Below are 19,283 nucleotides of genomic sequence, written 5' to 3' on the forward strand. Positions count from 1 at the left end.
GGCATGTAGACGTGCGTTTGAGGTTTGCCACAGAACTTGTCTGAGGTCCTTGTCACGTGTGGTGAATTTGGAGTTTTGTGTGATGGATGGTTCCGACGACCATCCTTTTCATTACTCCTAAGGTCTTCTGCCAATCAGTTATATGATACTCTTGATCTAAAACTTCCGTAGCACGAAAAGTGTTTTCAACGGTAATTTTTTAATCCCCACTGTGTGGTCCACCTGAGTCTTGTAACTGCCTCATTTTTGGATTTTTGCACTAAAATGATATGGAAAAGTGGATGGACGGTGTGGATAAAGCCCATACATCACAGTGGCGCCTGTCCGTCCATAACGTGGGAGGGGGTAGTATCCAATCCCCGTCCGCTTTAAGTATACCATTTCGTGCGTGCAAGCCGAGTATATCAAAAACTCAACCCATAACTCCGCTAGAAGAACATCGCCAGTGTGAAAAGAAATACACCGAAACCAGGGAATATGCGCGTATAAACCACCCTTCCAACCACAAAAAGCCACGTGGCACATGAAAAGAGCAAACGCATATATACCGCAAGAAGAACTGGCCGCGTGCAACAAAAAGAAAACCACACGCGAACCGAAGACCTCTCAAGAAAAGCAAACCCCCAACCTCTATATAAGCGTACCCACCACAGCAGAGTAAAAAATCAAAGACGATAATCTCAGCGTCTGACGATAATCTCAGCTTCTGACGATATGAGCGTAGCGGTCGTAAACGGAGTAACGGTAACGGCGTTCGTCGAGGACGGCGCCGCGTTCAACAAGTGCATGGAAGAGCGGTTCTCAACCCTCGACAGATGAGTGGATGATGCACCAAAGTGCCACAATGGTATCTTGCTAAGAAGCAAAAAACACCATGAATCCAGGCAATGCCATTCCGAGCCAATCTCAGCCGTCCATCTCTCCTCCGCTTTCACTTCTCTTCCCTTCCATTTCCAGAAACGCCCACATCTCTCTCCGCATCGACAACACCATGCTTCGCCATCCTACGCACTGCCATCTCGTCCAAATCCCTCCGCCTCGGACAATGCACACACGCTCGCATTATAGTATCCGGCCTCACTCCCGACCGCTTCCTCACCAACAACCTCATCAACATGTATTGCAAATGTGGGTCTCTTACCTCCGCACGACACCTGTTTGACAAAATCCCCAACCGAGACCTCGTTACATGGAACTCGATCCTCGCAGGCTATGCTCTCTCCCATGACACAGCCCAGCAAGGCCTTCTCCTTTTCCTCCTTATGCGCAGATCCGCAGTCTCCCCCAGCCGGCTCACGTTAGCTCCAGTCCTTAAGATATGCTTGCACTCGGGTTTCCTCGATACGTCAGAAACTGTCCATTCTTATGCTGTGAAGATTGGTTTGGATTGCGACGTCTTCGTCTCGGCTGCTCTTGTCAATATATATTCGAAATTCGGACGGATCGAGGATGCTCGATACCTATTTGATGAAATGTCTGAGAGAGATGTTGTGTTGTGGAATATAATGATTAAGGCGTACTTGCAATTGGGTCTCGAGAATGAAGCTATTTCTCTGTTCTCGGCATTGCACCGGTGCGGGCTGGGCCCGGATGATGTTAGTGTTCAGTCCATCCTCAACAGGGTTTCTGAGAAGGAGAATGTCGAGCAGGTTCGGGCGTATGCGATTAAGGCATGTTTGTTTGAAGAGAACTCAAACATAATTGGCTGGAATAAAACCATGACTGGGTTTTTACAAGGCAGCGAGAATGGGGCTGTGATCGAATGCTTTATGGAGATTATGAGATTCAATGTAGGATATGACAAAGTGACGTTTGTGATTGTTCTCAGTGCAATCGCAGGTGCTAGTGATTTGAAAGCTGGGGAGCAGATCCATAGTGTGGTTGTAAAAACCGGGTTAAGTTTGGATGTTGCCGTCATGAATAATCTCATCAACGTGTATGCGAAGACCGGCTGTTTGGATTATGCGAGGAAGGTGTTTGACGAGATGGAAGAATTGGATCTGGTTTCATGGAATTCAATGATATCAGGTTATGTGCAGAGTGGTTTGGCGGAAGAATCCGTTGCCCTTTTCTTGGGTCTTTTGCGGGACGGTGCAATCCCTGATCAGTTTACACTGGCAAGCATTCTTCGGGCCTCTTCAGCTCTTGCCGGAGGCTCCATTTTGGGTAAACAAGTTCATGTTCTTGCAGTGAAAAGTGGTCATTTCATAGACGTCTTTGTTTTGACGTCGCTCATCGATGCTTATGCTAAGAATGGCGAGATAGAAGAAGCAGAAGTCATTTTTTGCAACCTGAATGGATTTGATTTGGGTTCTTGGAATGCTATGATTGCGGGGTATGTAATGAACAATGACAGTATTAGGGCATTGAATCTTATCTCTTTGATTTGGAAGCATGGCGAGAGATTGAACCAGTTCACATTAGCAACAGCCATTAAGGCCTGTAGTTGCTTGGTTGCTATTGAACAAGGGAAGCAAATCCACGCGCATGCAATAAAGCTTGGGTTCGATTCGGATTTATGCGTTAGTAGTGGGATCATGGACATGTACATTAAGTGTGGAGACATGAGAGACGCCATTCTTGTTTTCGATGACATACCTGAGCCCGATGAGGTCGCTTGGACGGCCATGATCTCGGGATGTGTGGAGAATGGAGACGATGACCATGCTCTACAGCTCTACCAACGAATGAGGCGCTTGGGGGTCCTGCCCGACGAATTCACATTCGCTACACTCATCAAAGCATGCTCGTGCTTGGCTGTGTTAGAGCAGGGGAGGCAAATCCATGTGAACGCTATTAAGTTAGACTGTGCATTAGACACCTTCGTGGGGACTTCGATCATCGACATGTATGCGAAATGTGGGTGCATCGAGGACTCATTCCGTGTGTTCAAGAAGATGGGCACGAAGAATGTCGCATCTTGGAATGCAATGCTTGTGGGTTTTGCTCAACATGGCAACGGTGACGAAGCCCTCGATCTCTTTAGAAAGATGAAGTGTTGGGGCATTCGACCCGATTGGATTACTTTCATTGGAGTTCTTTCAGCTTGTAGTCATGCCGGTGGCTTAGTATCTGAAGCTCACATGTACTTCAATTCGATGAGTAAGGATTATGGCATTGAGCCGAGAACAGAGCATTATTCTTGCCTAGTTGATGTTCTTGGCCGCGCGGGGCTTGTGAAAGAAGCAGAAAAGCTCATTGAATCAATGCCTTTTGATCCTTCTGCCTCGATGTGTAGAGCGTTGCTTGGTGCTTGTAGAGTTAAAGGGGACACAGAGGTGGGAAAGCGGGTGGCAGCTCGTCTTTTGGATTTGGAGCCATCTGATTCAGCCGCTTATGTTCTCATGTCAAACATCTATGCCTCAGCCAGCCGATGGGGTGATGCGGCGGATGCTAGGAAGACAATGAGATTGAAGAATGTGAAAAAAGACCCGGGTTATAGCTGGATTGAAGTGAAAAACAGGGTCCATTTGTTCGTAGCGGGTGATAGGTCCCACCCAGAAGTGACTGCCATATATGATAAGGTGGAAGATCTGATGAGACGCATTGGAGATATGGGATACGTGGCTGATACCGATTTTGTGCTGCTCGATGTAGAGGAGGAGGAAAAAGAGCGGGCCCTTTACTATCACAGCGAGAGGCTGGCGATTGCTTATGCGCTGATAAGTACACCAACTCCAATGAGGATTCGAATAATAAAGAACCTTCGCATTTGTGGTGATTGCCACAATGCGATCAAGTACATATCGAAGGTTGTAGGCCGCGAGATCGTGTTGAGAGACGCAAATCGCTTTCATTGCTTTAGGGATGGAAGCTGCTCTTGTGGGGATTATTGGTAAGCATTTGAACTGGAAATTTTGTATGCTAGTTCTTCTGCATTATTTCTAGTTGTTCTAAATGCAAGCATTAATGCGATTGTTTTTGCTAACTAGCTAGATGTTTGCTGCATAGTTTGAAAACCCAAGAACTCGACTCGATGTTCAGCCGGTCGGGTTGACTGAAAGACTCGACCCGACTCAACTTGATATTTAATAATTATAATTAAAAGTATTATGTATATGATTATAAGTAAAACAGATAGAAATAGTACAAGTAACCAAAGAATAGATACATTTTCACTAAACATCAAGTTGGTGTTTTGACTCAAAACCTTGCACGTAGAGTTGATTCACAAATCGAGAGCAAGCTTTAGAATTATGGTTTGTTGAGTCCATAGTGAGTTGATTTAGCTGAGTTTTGAGTTGAGTGAGCAAGTTTTAGAACTAGTTTGCTCAGTGGACCATGGGATAATCCCAACCGCCTACTAATCTAAACTATCAGAAGAATGAGACTCTTGGATGGTGTTGAGACTCAAATATTGCATAATTTCCCTCATTTATATCTTGGTTTTATGAACATGAATTAGCTTAATGTTCTATTTTTCTCATGTTTGTGTTGCAAGGTGAATTTAAGAGCTTGGATTGAAAAAGGGTGTTAAAAGCATGGATTTGATGCTCAAGAATCACCAAGGCAAGGGATGAATCTTAGGAGACCAAGATTGAAGAATTCACATGCCAAAGATTCAAGAAAACCAAGTGAGGAATGAAGAGAATCAAAGATTTGAAGTGAAGAAAAGGAATCCTGAAATCGTCCTGAAAAAGCGTATTCTGACACTCTAAAATCTATTTTGGAAAACTGCGCAAAGTGAAGTCTATTTTAGCAAACTGCGTAAATTTGAAGCAGTTTCTAGAGTTTTCCAACTTGGTGCGAAAGTTGAAGTTCCCCACTTATAAATAGGGCTTCCCAGGGCATTCCTAAGCATCATTCAAGGCATTCCAAAGCAAGATATAAGGTTTTTAGAGAGTTTTATCTAGGGTTTTTGGAAAGTTTCATAGTTTTAATTTGTTTTTCTTTACAAGTTTTTTATTCTTTTCTTGTTGCTTTTCTATTTTGCAATTTAATTATGTTTTTCTTAGTTCTCTCTAGCCCAAGCTAGAAGGGAAGCATATTAGTTTAATGTTTTCATAGTTATGATGATTGATTATTTTAATTATGAGAAGAATGGTGTTTATATGTTATCTATTGTTTAGGTTTAGTTTTTAATCCTAATGTGAGATCCATATGTTTCCATTATATGAGATCCACATTGATGGATAGGCTTACCCTGGATCAATTAGATTTCCTAGATAGGAGAGGTTCTCAACCTGCTACATTTCTTTGATTCATTATCATTGACGCTTGATAATATATATCAATGATGCAAATCCATAATTTTCTAATCTTTATATCATTTATTTAAAATGTTTAAATTGTTTTATTTTTCGATTAGGCCGACCATAGTGCTCGGATCCTAGTTGTGTTATCCAAGTCATCATGATTTTGGAACATTAACCTATGTGTGGAACTTTGAAGCTTGGGTGTTGTTTTAATTCAGTTAAATTACATCCATTCAAAACTCCCAAAATCAAATCATCAGTTTAGTTTTTATTACTTAGTTTGTTTTGCATTTAATTTTCTCCTTCTTATAATTCATCTCCCTATGGGATCGACCCTGTATTCACGAGATACTACTTACGAACCTCTGCACTTGGAGGCAAGCAAACAAGTTTTTGGCGCCGTTGCCGGGGAGAGACTGAGATAAATTAGATATGTGCAAGATAGCTAAGGTAAGTTCTTTTCTAAGGTAAGTTCTCTCCTAAATCTTCCAAAATTTCTGTAGATTTTCTGTTTTTCTTTGAAAGTAAATTCATTTGGGTCTTTCAAGCACTAACTGTGACATAATGTTGCCCTGCTTGGGATTTTATAACCCAAGTGCTATGATTGTCCTACAGTTGTTGTTTAATCATAAAGATCATCAGCTGAATATATTTTCCAGATTAACATAGTTTAATTTCTACATTAGTTTTGCTTTTGTTGATTTATTTTTTATTTTTGCTTTGTGGTTTGAACTCTTATGGTCGGCTCTGCCGCCTAGGTTGTTGATTTATTTTGCTTTGTGGATTGAACCCTCATGATCGGCCCCGCCACCTGGGTTGTTGGTTAAGTTTTTATTTTTATTTTAAGTATCATACTTGCTATTTGAATTAGTGATATTTGTTGTGTGGTGTGGATGGTTTATGCTCAATTGGAGTAGAGATCAAAACAATTGACTCTCATTCGAAGGTAGACTAGTTTCAGGCCTTGATCATTCACTTAGAAGAGGCACTCAACATCACTTGGATTCCATGACAGACCTAGTTGATAATCCAAATTCAAATCTGTCAGATTCAACTATAAATCAAAACAGAGAAAATCAATGTAATCTTCCTGTTGAGGATGAGAATGAGGTTCATAGGAATGTGTTAAACTAACCACGGACTTTACGTGAACATCTACACCCTGAGAGATCAACTTTACCATCTTGCATAGTGTTTCCTGCTCACACAGGGAACATTGATTTTAAACCAAGTGTGATTCAATTGATTCTTAAATTTCATGGCTTGGATTCTGAAAGCCCCTACTTGCACCTCAAGGACTTTAAGTAATTGCAACATTACAAGTAAACAATGACAATAGGGATACATTTAAGCTCAGGTTATTCTCATTTTCTCTAAAGGATCAGGCCAAAGCATGACTCAACTCTCTAAGACCTAATACCATCACTACATGACAAGCTTTAAGTAGAGAGTTTTTGAAAAAATTCTTTCCCGAGCACAAAACAAATGTACTTAAACAAGAAATCATGTTGTTCTCTCGAAAGGGGAATGAACTGTTTTTCTAAGCATGGGAGTGCTTCAAAGACCTTCTACTTGTCCACATCATGGTTATGAACCATGACACGTGATTGATGTGTTCCGAAAGGGGCTCACCATGGATACCCGTCAGTTTATAGAGATGATGTGTGGTGGAACCTTTCTTGACAAAGATCATAATGAGGCTTAGGATTTTCTAGACATGTTAACAGAGAATACGTAGACATAGGATGTCTCTGCTAAACCAGACCAAACTAGACCCATTCCTAGAAAGAAAGCGGGGATGTATATCCTAAGAGAGGAAGACGACCTTAATGCAAAATTCGCTGCATTGGCTAGAAAGGTCGAAGCCTTGGAAATTAGGAAGGTTAATATGGTTAAAGAAAAATACTTCTTTAGGTAAATTTTGTAGCATTTGTGGTAGTGCAAACCATGACACAAAGGATTGTCCAATAATCCCAGTTGTACAAAATATCACGCATGAGCATGAGCAAGCAAATGCTATAGAGTGTCTTCGATCTGTCCGAATGGACACTGTTCTATTTTGGGATTTGTGGTGGTGCAAACCATGACACAAAGGATTGTCCAATAATCCCAATTGTACAAAATATCACGCATGAGCATGAGTAAGCAAATGCTGACATATCACCCGCTACGAACAGATGGACCATGTTCTTCACTTCAATCCAACTATAACCCGGGTCCTTTTTCGCATTCTTTAATCTCATTGTCTTCCTAGCATCCGCCGCATCACCCCATTGGCTGGCTGAGGCGTAAATGTTTGACATGAGAACATAAGCGGCTGAATCGAATGGCTCCAAATCCAAAAGCCGGGCCGCCACCCGCATTCCCACCTCTGTGTCCCCTTTAACTCTACAAGCACCAAGCAACGCTCTACACATCGACGCGGAAGGATCAAAAGGCATTGATTCGACGAGCTTTTCTGCTTCTTTCACAAGCCCCGCGCGGCCAAGAACATCAACTAGGCAAGAATAATGCTCTGTTCTCGGCTCAATGCCATATTCCTTACTCATCGAATTGAAGTACATGTGAGCTTCAGATAATAAGCCACCGGCATGACTACAAGCTGAAAGAACTCCAATGAAAGTAATCCAATCGGGTCGAATGCCCTAACACTTCATCTTTCTAAAGAGATCGAGGGCTTCGTCATCGTTGCCATGTTGAGCAAAACCCACAAGCATTGCATTCCAAGATGTGACATTCTTTGCGCCCATCTTCTTGAACACGTGGTACGAGTCCTTGATGCACCCACATTTTGCATACATGTCGATGATTGAAGTCCCCACGAAGGTGTCTAATGCACAGTCTGACTTAATAGCGTTTGCATGGATTTGCCTCCCCTGCTCTAACACAGCCAAGCAAGAGCCGAAGAGGCTCGAAGAATGCTTGCCAGTGTAAACTGATCAGGGATTGCACCGTCCCGCAAAAGACCCAAGAAAAGGGCAACGGATTCTTCCGCCAAACCACTCTGCACATAACCTGATATCATTGAATTCCATGAAACCAGATCCAATTCTTCCGTCTCGTCAAACACCTTCCTCGCATAATCCAAACAGCCGGTCTTCGCATACATGTTGACGAGATTATTCATGACGGCGACATCCAAACTTAACCTGGTTTTTACAACCACATTATGGATATGCTCCCCAGCTTTCAAATCACTAGCACCTGCGATTGCACTGAGATCAATCACAAACGTCACTTTGTCATATCCTACATTGAATCTCACAATCTCCATAAAGCATGCGATCACAGCCCCATTCCCGCCACCTTGTAAAAACCCAGTCATGGTTTTATTCTAACCAATTATGTCCGAGTTCTCTTCAAACAAACATGCTTTAATCGCATACGCCCGAACATGCTCGACATTCTCCTTCTCAGAAACCCTGCTGAGGATGGACTGAACACTAACATCATCCGGGCCCAGCCCGCATCGGTGCAATGCCAAGAACAGAGAAATAGCTTCATTCTCGAGACCCAATTGCGCGTACGCCTTAATCATTATATTCCACAACACAACATCTCTCTCAGACATTTCATCAAACAAGTATCGAGCGTCCTCGATTTGTCTGAATTTCGAATATATATTGGCAGGAGCAGCCGAGACGAAGACGTCGCAATACAAACCAATCTTCACAGCATAAGAATGGACAGTTTCTGACGTATCGAGCAAACCCGATTGCAAGCATATCTTAAGGACTGGAGCTAATGTGAGCCGGCTGGGGGAGACTACGGATCTGTGCATAAGGAGGAAAAGGAGAAGGCCTTGCTGGGCTGTGTCATGGGAGAGAGCATAGCCTGTGAGGATCGAGTTCCATGTAACGAGGTCTCGGTTGGGAATTTTGTCGAACAGGTGTCATGCAGAGGTAAGAGACCCGCATTTGCAATACATGTTGATGAGGTTGTTGGTGAGGAAGCAGTCGGGAGTGAGGCCGGATGCTATAATGCGAGCGTGTGTGCATTGTCCGAGGCGGAGGGATTTGGACGAGATGGCAGTGCGTAGGATGGTGAAGCATGGTGTTGTCAAGGTAGAGAGAGATGTGGGCGTTTCTGGAAATGGAAGGGAAGAGAAGTGAGAGTGGAGGAGAGATGGACGGCTGAGATTGGCTCGGAATAGCATTGCCTGGATTCATGGTGTTTTTTGCTTCTTAGCAAGAGACCATTGTGGCACTTTGGTGCATCATCCACTCACTCTGTCTATCCATTTTGCTATATCATTTTAGGGCATGACCCCAAAAATAAGGAAGATCCAAAGCTCAAGTGGATCACACTACAAAAAGCAGTGAGGACAATGACGCCCACTGTTGAATCATTCTAAAGGCCCACCAGGATGTTTATTTGCTATCCAACCTATTCATAAGGTCACACTGACCTGGATGAAGGGAAAACACAAATATCAGCTTGATAAAAGACTTCTGTGGGCCCCATGAAGTTTTCAATGACTGTAGTTCAATCCCCACTGCTTTATGTGTTGTGGTCCATTTCCACTTTGGATCTGCCCTTTTTATTTTGTTTGTTTTTTTTGAGTCATCCATAAAATGATCTCGCAAGATGGTTGGACGGCTTGGATATAACACATACATCATGGTGGGGCCCATGGAAGTATGCCATGCCAACACACCTTTACCAATCCAAGTCTCTACGGTGATTCTGAAGGATTACCATGATTTGATAGCTGGGTATATCCAATCAATGGTAAGGTGTAATGATGTAAATTTTCCACCACATTACTGTGGTAGTCAGCGATCCAAACACGCCCTAAGGTTATCGGAGCCATCACTCACTACAAGTAGAGTTGTACTCATTAGCCTTTAGGAAACGAGCTTCCGAAGCTCTTAGTGCCAAGCTCATTTTCTCCTTCATTGATCTAAGTTCTAAATTCTTGCAGAATTTGTGAAGTGTTAGAGTATTTGCTCATCAGGGGAGGGATTCGAGGACTGAGAATTTTCAAGAGTCAAGACCCCTTCGAAAAAAAGAGGAGTCTATTTGTTATAGGTTTTCTGGGTAGGCCTGCAATTAGGAAGAAGTAGATGGTTACCTAAATGGTAGAACTCCTAGATTGTTGACAAGTGGTGTAAAATGGAATGTTGATTAAGTGATTCCTAGATTGAAGACAATGTAGGGTTAATTAAGCTTGAATGAAGGTCCTAGGAGGCTCCTAGAGGCTTTGGGATTAAATGGATGTGATTTCGCCACTTGTAAGGACCATAGAGCTTGGGAGGCGTAGTTTTGGGTTTTCTCAATCCAAGTAGCTAGAAGGTTACATTTGTAAAAAAGATGATGGCTTAGGGTAAAACTAAGATTCCTAAGTGTGTTTTGAGAAAAAAAAAAAAAAAGGGTCAGAGAGTTGTAGGAAAATGGAATTTGGGTTTTTGATTTCTGCACAAGACATTAATCATTTTCAAATTGTTTCCTGCATGAAAATCAGCTTTCGACTCTCAGTTCTTTGTGGATCTTGACCCTTAGACATTGGATTTGGGTCATCCATGGCCTGTTGGAGAGTTGGCCCAAAGGCTAACTAGATGTTTTGGTTTAGGTTGAAATTCCTAGAGCTGAGAGAGAAATGGCATCTGCAAGTGGGGGTCAAATCATGGTCAATCAAATTTCTGTGCATTTTCTGATTTTCCACTCATAATTTGGTGCCCAGAAATTGGATTGGGCTGAAATGAGACTCATTGGAAAGATAATTTGAATGGCTTCAAAATGGACTGGTAGACAAGGGAATTGGATATGGAAGACCCAAGCAATTGAAGGTCGAACTAGAGGTCAATGCATACAATCAATGGGAGCTCTCTGGGATGCAGAGAGTTTCTGTGCTCCAGGGAGCACATTTTTTTAAAAAAGAAACCCCCTGGAACATGGAGAAAGCTTCTCCATGTCCCATGGAGACCTCCAAAAAATAAGGGGTGTGGGCCTAGAACTAGGCCAGGCTGTGTCCGACAACTCTTGAATGGTCCTGGGTCCAATACTTTTTAGGTTTAGAGGGGTTTTCTGGTGAGGTTTGGGTTGAATTGGGTGGGGGAACTGTTAATTCTGCAAGTCTATGACAGTTTGTACGAGACCCACCTTGAGTATTGACTGGGTACATTAGTCTGGAAAACCGTGTATTAGGTATGGTGTCTACAGTATGATTTTTGATTTGTCGATCTTGGGGAAATCACTTGAGATTTTGCATTTGAATACATCTCTTACATTCTACTGAGCTTGCAGGTATGGTATCTATTTTCATATTTATGCGTGTGCCGTGTGTGCATGCGTGTGTCCCAGCCATATGTGGTTCCTTCTCTGTGCTCACATGTGCGTAATCTCTGTAATATATAACTTAACTAATTTGTTATAGTTTTTAATCTGCTTCTCATGATTACCCTGTGCTCAGTAGACCTGACCTTCTGATGGATGGTTTTCCTCTCAGACCAGAACCAGAATTCACTGGAAATGTTATTACTTTTGAGTTCTTTCAGTGTGGTACTCATGCTTTTATGCTCACTGAACCCCAATATCAAGGGGAGATACATCATCATAAATTTGCTTGATGTTCCTCCATTTCTATGGCTAATGGTTCTCCTCATCAGTTATGTTCCATTAATATTCATGATTCTTGGTAAGTCTGTCACATGTGTCAAGAAGTATGTACAGAGGGAGCTAGAAATGGTTGTAGTAAAATAGTGATGCATTAATATGATCATCTTATTGGTGCTGTAGGCGTTCTTTTTTGTTGGCAATTTTTTAATTTTAGAATTCCATCTCCAGAGACACGAGAGTGGCTCGTCAACATTGACTAGCATTGATGGGGATAAGTCAAGCGAGACAAAATCAGCTACCACACCTTCAACACCCAAAGCAGAGAGCATCAACTGTCCCACAGAACCCAGGATTTCCAATTCTTTACTTACAGAGGGTACTCTTCCAGAGATCTTCTACTGGAGGTGGTACAGGACAGGGAAGTTCCTGATGACAAGTTTTCTGGACAAGAGATGCCTTTGGTATGTGATTTTAATTTTCAGTATCTTTTCGATGATATTTGCATGTTGGGATATCCTCACACACATCAACAACTATCTACTCTGCTGTATGCTAAGCCAAATATATATATATATATATATATATCTGGTGCACTCAGTGATTTAAATATCGGTATCGATGCACATATCGCACCGTTGGGATACGGAAACATATTAGTATCGCGTGGGAAATATTGCATGTATCATTTCATGTATTGCTGCTTGAGGGAAATATTGGAAAATGATGGAAATTTTCTCTAAAACTTCAGTTTATAATGATGCAATTACACCGTCCTAAACTATGCATGATCTGACAGAAATGATGCAATTATATCCACATTGAGCTCTTATAATTCATAAATCATACAATACAAGTGTAAAACCAGACCGCCGCGCCCCCCCCCACCAAACGCAATGTGTCAAAATATCATGATATATCGGTGATCCATTGTGATATTTTGTGTGATACAGGGAAATTTAATGACTCCCCCTGTATATCACATCTGCCACATGCTATCAGCCGATACGATTGATATTTTACCGTGCACTAATGGAAACTAACTTTGAAATCTTAAATTTTATGTCTTGGTCATATAAAAATTACAGTTTTAGTTTCTAAGAAACTGCTCGTGCCGAAGAATAAATAGAAGCATATGTGGGAATAGAAATTTGAATTATGGAGCTATATCAGAGTTTGATTATTCCTTATGGTACCATGAACGATGACAACGACAATTGTTATCTATCTTGCCCTCTTGACAGTTGGGACTATTAGTGAAGATCTTTTGTTGGATCACTTGTTGAACTAATAAAACCTGCATATGAAGTATGGTATTCTTTTTGATTTTCTAGGCAGGGAAATATTGAACCTTCCAAGTGCTGTAAAACAAGATGATTTGCTCATACTGCTAGTTTTCTACTTCCTCCCTGCCTGTGTACACCATGCCAAACAATGCATTTTGACTGCAGTTTTCTTCGTGTTTTCCTACCTGTTAATTCTTTGATTTACAAACTAATAAAATTTCTGCATTCATAAATTTTTACCTACTCAAGTAATTTTCTGTGGGAATTCATTGTTACGTCTGACTGCCATGTATCTTTTGGGCTATGACATACACAATCTGTCCCTAGTTAGCACAGTTGCCAAATCAGTTTACATGTTAACAATTTTTTTTAACGATTTTATACAACTGATTGTATTTTTCTGTGGGAATTCCTGACTGCCAGTGTAGCTGATTAAACATGTATCTTTTGGGCCATGACATAACAGAGTCTGTCCCTAGTTAGCACAGTTGCCAAATCAGTTTACATGTTAACAATTTTTTTTAATGATTTTATACGACTGAATGTATTTTATACTCATTGATGTAATCAACTCATTGACTCTATTCAACCTATGTAATAGACTATTAGATAGCTCTAGATTGCAATCAACCCATGTAAATAGTCTATTACATTGTGCCACTGGGAGTTTTGTTCTCCTTTCAAGTCCCAACACTGCACCAAAATCAAAAATTTGGGAAAGCTAGGATTTTGGTTTAAAAACGGTTTTAAACCGTTTCTAATTTGAAACGGTTCTAAACCGTTTTAAAATTTGTAACTATGTTAATGGCCAACATTGCTATTTCCACTTTTTTGTTGGTGTGTCCCACTTAAGTTTTGGATATTCCTAATCTCTTGAATTTTATATTATTATTATATTTTAAAATAGATAGACGGCGTGGATTTGATTAAGAGCTTCTCGGTGGACCCCACATTGCCCTAACGGCTCAGTAATATCTACGTGCCCCAGCCCACGGAATCCATTTTTTCCCATTTGTTGAGCTGAAAACACCCTAACCCTCATATTCTCTCTCTCTCTCTCTCTCTCTCTACTTTTATCTTGCCATCTCTCTCTCTCTCTCTTTCTCTCTCTCCCTCTCTCTCTCTCTCGCACTCACATTCTCTTTTCGTCTCTCTCATGATCTACAACCCTCCGGCAGTGGGATGATAGTGGCACGCTTCCCCCAACTTTGAAATTTCATAGGTAAATCTCCTATTCCTCTTCCCTATCTTCTTCTTCTTAAGGATTAACCATTACAGTTTAATAATTTCAGAAAATTGTAAAAAACTATTTGGGGATTTGAAATTTCAAATCCCTAATTGAGGATTCTTGAAATTTCAATCCGCAATTGGGATTTTCGAAATTGGTTCTAATTGTGGTTTTTTGAAATTTGAAATCCCTAATTGTGAATTTTTTTAAATTGTTAATCCCTAATTGCGATGTGGATTTAGTATGAAATTGTTTAATCCAGAATTTCACAACACCTAATTGCTGCCTAGTTAGAATACTTGGTCCCTAATTGGATATGTTGAAAAATTTTGCTAAAAAAATTTCTAATCGTGTATTCGTCCATTGTTCTTCCCTAATTGGAAGTGGCAGCGATGGCGGTAGGATGGAGTGATGCAATACCAACAAGCTTTCTAAACAGAGTAACCAACTCAAAAAGCCCTTCACACGGGAGGATTTGTAGGGTCCTGATGCATTACGTGGGGCCATGATACGATCATCCTAACCGTTGATGCTATGGGACCGATCAGCCCTAAAATGGACAACCTTAAAAGATCCAAACCCTGATATTCCACCTACAAAATGTTTAGGGGCATTCCCATTAGTGCGCAACACACTAATTTCCTTATCTGATGTAATGACACTAATTGGAGAGGTCATACCAGTACTTGATCTGGACTGTTCATCTCATGATTCACCATGGAAGGATCATATCCTAAAATTTGCAAGACGAGATGAATCTATACCTATCCAATTGAACTATTTCATATGGAGTGCTGGCCATTTCCACCATTTTTTTCTATCACTCATTTGTAGGTGTGCAGTTGGACAGCTAAGATCGTCCAACCAGTAATATTTTTCTTACGTTCCCAATCCATTTGGGTCCACCTGCCCTCCGGTTTTTGTGGTAGCGAACACGTAACATCATGCATGGTGCATGGATTCGATAACTTCTTTTTCCTTGTTGACATAGGGCCTTTCTTTCCTGTTTAACATATTAACTGTTTTCTTAACATAGGTCTCTGCGAATTAATGTTTGGGAATTTGGACAGACTGAATATTCTGTTCAAACGCATATGCATAGAAGAGTGCACGAACATGTACATATGCATTATCTTTTATGAATGGCCATGCTGTTGTCATGTCTTAGATGGGATTTTTTCTCTCCCCTTTTTCATTATCATTCACTCCTGCACATTATGTCCAAAGTGTAATTGATTCGCAAGCACCATGTTTGATATTGAAAAACTCAGGCCCAATGAAGAATGCAATCCTTTTGGTTTCCAGTTTCATTAAAATGCAGCCAAGTTGCTTTTGAAAAAAAAAAAAAAAACATGCAGCCAAGTTGATTGTCTACTTGTGACATGGCAATTTTCTTGCGAAATCCAAATTTAGGTCAGGCGAGTTGATTGGTCCTCCACTTTGTGCACTTTACACGAGCATAATTTAGCAAGTTTAAGGAGACAACTATATTTTCCTTTTCTTTTGGATCCTTTTTTTTCTACTTTTTTAATATGCATTTGTTGGTGATTGTATTCAAGAAGTCAAAGGAGGAATTCTGTTTCCCATTTCCCACAGATGTATGAGAAATGTTTTCTATGACACCCATGCTTCCTGGAATTTCATGATGTCAATACCAACCGAAAAAAAAAAAAAAAAACCTCCATCACACTTGTGACACTTTTGTGGATAGATCAGGATCATAGAGTTGGTGGGCCATCATGTGGATAGGACTTACGAGGACAAAAATCCTGATGACAAGATTATGATAGCCATTCCAACAGTGGTCTCAATATGGACAATTGTCACCATGTTGAGCTAAAACTATGCATTTGTTAATGCAAATGGATACAGGGACTGATCTGGATCCATATTCTTTTGAAATCTTTAGCTAGAAATGTTGTAGAATAGTCTCCAAAGATGAAGTCACTGAGGAAATGATTCCCACCAGCCCACTGGTCAAAACTACTGATCAATCAATCTCCTGTGTTTCAACCAAAGGCAACACATGCCAAAAGGGAATCAACACGCTAAACACGAAATTTTATTAAAAGTATCCACAATGTGCTGTTACATGCAAAGCCAAAGAGGCAGTTATCCTTTGGCAACTAAAGAAAAACCTAATATAATAAGAAATGACCAAAATGCCCTTGAATCTCATCACAAACATATAGGCTTATCTTAAACTGGTTGTTCCTTACATAAACTGTATCAGAATTGTATGATCATGGGATCATTCTGAAGCTGGCTCGGTAGTGACCAATTTCATGACGTTCTAATATTGTTATGTCCAGAAAGTGGCCCACCAAAAAGTGACGAAATACCAAAGGGAAACTTGTTGAACCAATACTGACTCAGTCTAACCCTAAAAATTAATTTAAATAAATAAATCCTATGAGTTCAAGGACCATTTGTTTGATTGCATGGGCCCCCATAATATATATCTGGCTGTTCATCTCATCAAACTTTGGATCAGACAGAGATCATCAATCAAGACAATATGGATGGTTGGAGTAGTCAGGTCTTTGGTTGGCCAGATTTTGTGGCCTTTTGGGTGCAGCAAACGTCCACATTCAATGGGCAAAACTCAGAACATTTGGCATATGGACCATTTCATGGGTCACAGTTTTTTATTCCTTTGTTTATCTTCTTGTAATGTATATATTTTTAACAGATTATGTAAGTATGCTGTTTACTGATTATCCTAAAGAAACAGATAACTGGAGTGTGAAGGCCATTAGGAGGAAGACAACTGGAACGGGAAGGATGAGGTATTTACGTCATGTGCCTCGAAGGTTCAAGAGCAATTTCAGAGACGGAAACCAACCGTCTTTGCGTCTTCCATCTTTGTAAAGATTGAACTTATTTTCTTTTCTTTTCTTTTTTTCTTTTTTCTTTCTTTTTTTTAAATTTTTTTTTTTTTTTTGTGCCTAGCAGTTTGATAACTTTTGAGACTGATTTCTCCCTTTTTTTAGGGACCCAAGTGTCCCCGAGGAAGACAATTGCTGCTGCATAGAGGAATTACTTTAGTTTTGGGGCATGTCTAAAGCATCTTGTTCCTGTATTTGAGCTGGATTTTGTGTAATTTTATCAATTAGGTTCTTTTACACTGGAGATATTGCTATCTTCTATAGAGAATTAGGGCTGAAAGTTGGGCGGGTTCAACCCGACCGACCCGTGACTGACCCGACATTGGGTTGGGCTTGGGCAGAATGTATCGAGTTTGGTCTCGGGCTTGGGCCATACAAACACCAACCTGATAAAACTTGAGTTGGTCTCGGGTTGCCCAACCCAACCCAAACCCAATCAATATATAAGTTCCTTATAAATTAATTATAATTGAGTGCGGATCGTTTGTGTTGAAGGCACATGAAATTCCAATGCCGTTGGGTTTCATTGGTCCACGTCATTTCCTATGACTCAAGCTAACAAGATATGCCGGATTTATCTCTCCCAAATAGATTGCTTGATACACAATACAAATTTTAAAGGAGTAGTGGTCTTATATTTTAGCTTGTTTGTTTAGAAAAAATGAACTTCTTTACGATAATTAACTACATATATAATTAATAAAATTATAGGTACAAAAATAAGACGTGTATTGAAAATATAATAGACTAATGTAATAATGAAAATATTAGCATATATCTACCTGACCAACCCGGCCGAGCCCGCTTGGGTTGGGATTGGGTTGAGAATTCCCAACCTGAGGTTGGGTTGGGTTGGGCTAGGGTTGAGCACCAACCTTACCAAACCCACCCGACTTTCAGCCCTATAGAGAATGGACTTTTTGACATCTTAAATTGCCAAATAAGCATGAAGTTTTAGTATTGGGATAAACCATTCATTCATATAAACATGAAGTTTTGATGTTGGGATAAACCATTCTTTCGTTTTCTGTATATTTGCTAGTTGCATTTTCCAGCTCAAGCAGGAGGATTTCTGTTGACCCTTTCGATAGATCTAATACCCAAGAAATCAGAAAGAGGAAAAATAGGTTTGCTGGTCTTATGTTGAATGTTCACGGTCTTGGTAAACCTTCAGTGACGGTTAGTGTCTTACCTAATATTTTTTAGAATTGAGTTTTTATTTGTAACTAGATGCATCATCTTCCATTTGGCTACTCAAAACATGGGTTTAGGGCCTGCAAGATGTTGCAAATTGTATGAACTTTAACCTGTTGTCGCTTTTAGTCTTTTTGTCAGCGTTACATACTTTTTATATACCTAATGCATTTACAAGTTATAACTGATGCTGCTGTTAAACATCAATCTCCTGTTCATGTGTTGCCTGGTTATTAACTTCCTAACAGATGTTTTGACTTCCTGACCTATTCTGGCCCAGGAATCTGCTATAGATAAAATTATTTAGTAACAACTAGCAATATTATCCTTCTAGCATGTTTGGCTAACAAATGCAGGTTGTGTTTCAGCTTTGACTGGTGAACTTGCATGTTCTTAATAAAATGGTTGACTTGTGTTTTTAGTGAACTGACACGTTTCACCGAGGAGTTTCAGTCCCAGCCAAAACCCGTCCTGTTTCAGTGATGAGTTCCGATCACAACCAATCCGACAGTCTGGTCCATTCCAGGAAAGTAAACACCGGTCATTACTGAGGCTAATCAAACTGCGAGCTCCTCATTGATCAAGTGAGTTTAATGTGATATTTTTTCTTCCTCTTATGGTTTCTGGATGAATTTGATTATTTTTCACTTTAGCCATACAATTGATGCAAATGAATCAGCTAGTTAGAACATCAGATTGGTGAGATAATTGATCATCTAAATCAACTTGCCATGAAAGTGCCTTCCAAAATTGATAATAATATTAATAAAACTAAACTAAACTAAACGAGGTCTGAAACTTGAGTCAGGCCTGCTGCTACCATAAATACCCTGAAATGACAGCTTTGTAACTATTTCAGTTAGGATTAGGATCCTAAATCTTCCAATCTTCACCATCCCGAGAGATGTTCTGAACACAAAATCCTGACCCTTGACCA

General features: G+C 40.5%; 1 protein-coding gene, 1 long non-coding RNA gene and 1 pseudogene across 3 annotated transcripts; 2 read left to right on the forward strand and 1 right to left on the reverse strand.

Annotated features, from left to right (window-relative positions):
- Positions 1-655: 655 nt before the first annotated feature.
- Positions 656-5,006, forward strand: LOC131240548 (pentatricopeptide repeat-containing protein At4g33170). Of its 2 annotated transcripts, XM_058238839.1 has the most exons (2): positions 656-3,835; positions 4,442-5,006. In XM_058238839.1, exons 1-2 carry the CDS (start codon positions 888-890, stop codon positions 4,443-4,445), a joined length of 2,952 nt encoding a protein of 983 aa, XP_058094822.1. In that variant the 5' UTR covers positions 656-887; the 3' UTR covers positions 4,446-5,006. The 2 variants fall into 2 exon arrangements, with proteins under 2 accessions (XP_058094822.1, XP_058094823.1); XM_058238840.1 differs by lacking the exon at positions 4,442-5,006 and having other exon boundaries at positions 656-4,123.
- A 2,243-nt stretch (positions 5,007-7,249) lies between these two features.
- Positions 7,250-9,684, reverse strand: LOC131239023 (pentatricopeptide repeat-containing protein At4g33170-like; annotated as a pseudogene).
- A 4,085-nt stretch (positions 9,685-13,769) lies between these two features.
- LOC131240551 (uncharacterized) lies at positions 13,770-18,360 on the forward strand. The gene is made up of 3 exons (XR_009168804.1): positions 13,770-14,258; positions 16,999-17,131; positions 17,258-18,360. It is a non-coding gene; the product is annotated as an uncharacterized LOC131240551 (long non-coding RNA).
- The last annotated feature ends 923 nt before the right edge of the window (positions 18,361-19,283 follow it).

The sequence above is a fragment of the Magnolia sinica genome, chromosome 3, assembly GCF_029962835.1.
Source record: "Magnolia sinica isolate HGM2019 chromosome 3, MsV1, whole genome shotgun sequence".
NCBI lineage: Eukaryota > Viridiplantae > Streptophyta > Magnoliopsida > Magnoliales > Magnoliaceae > Magnolia > Magnolia sinica.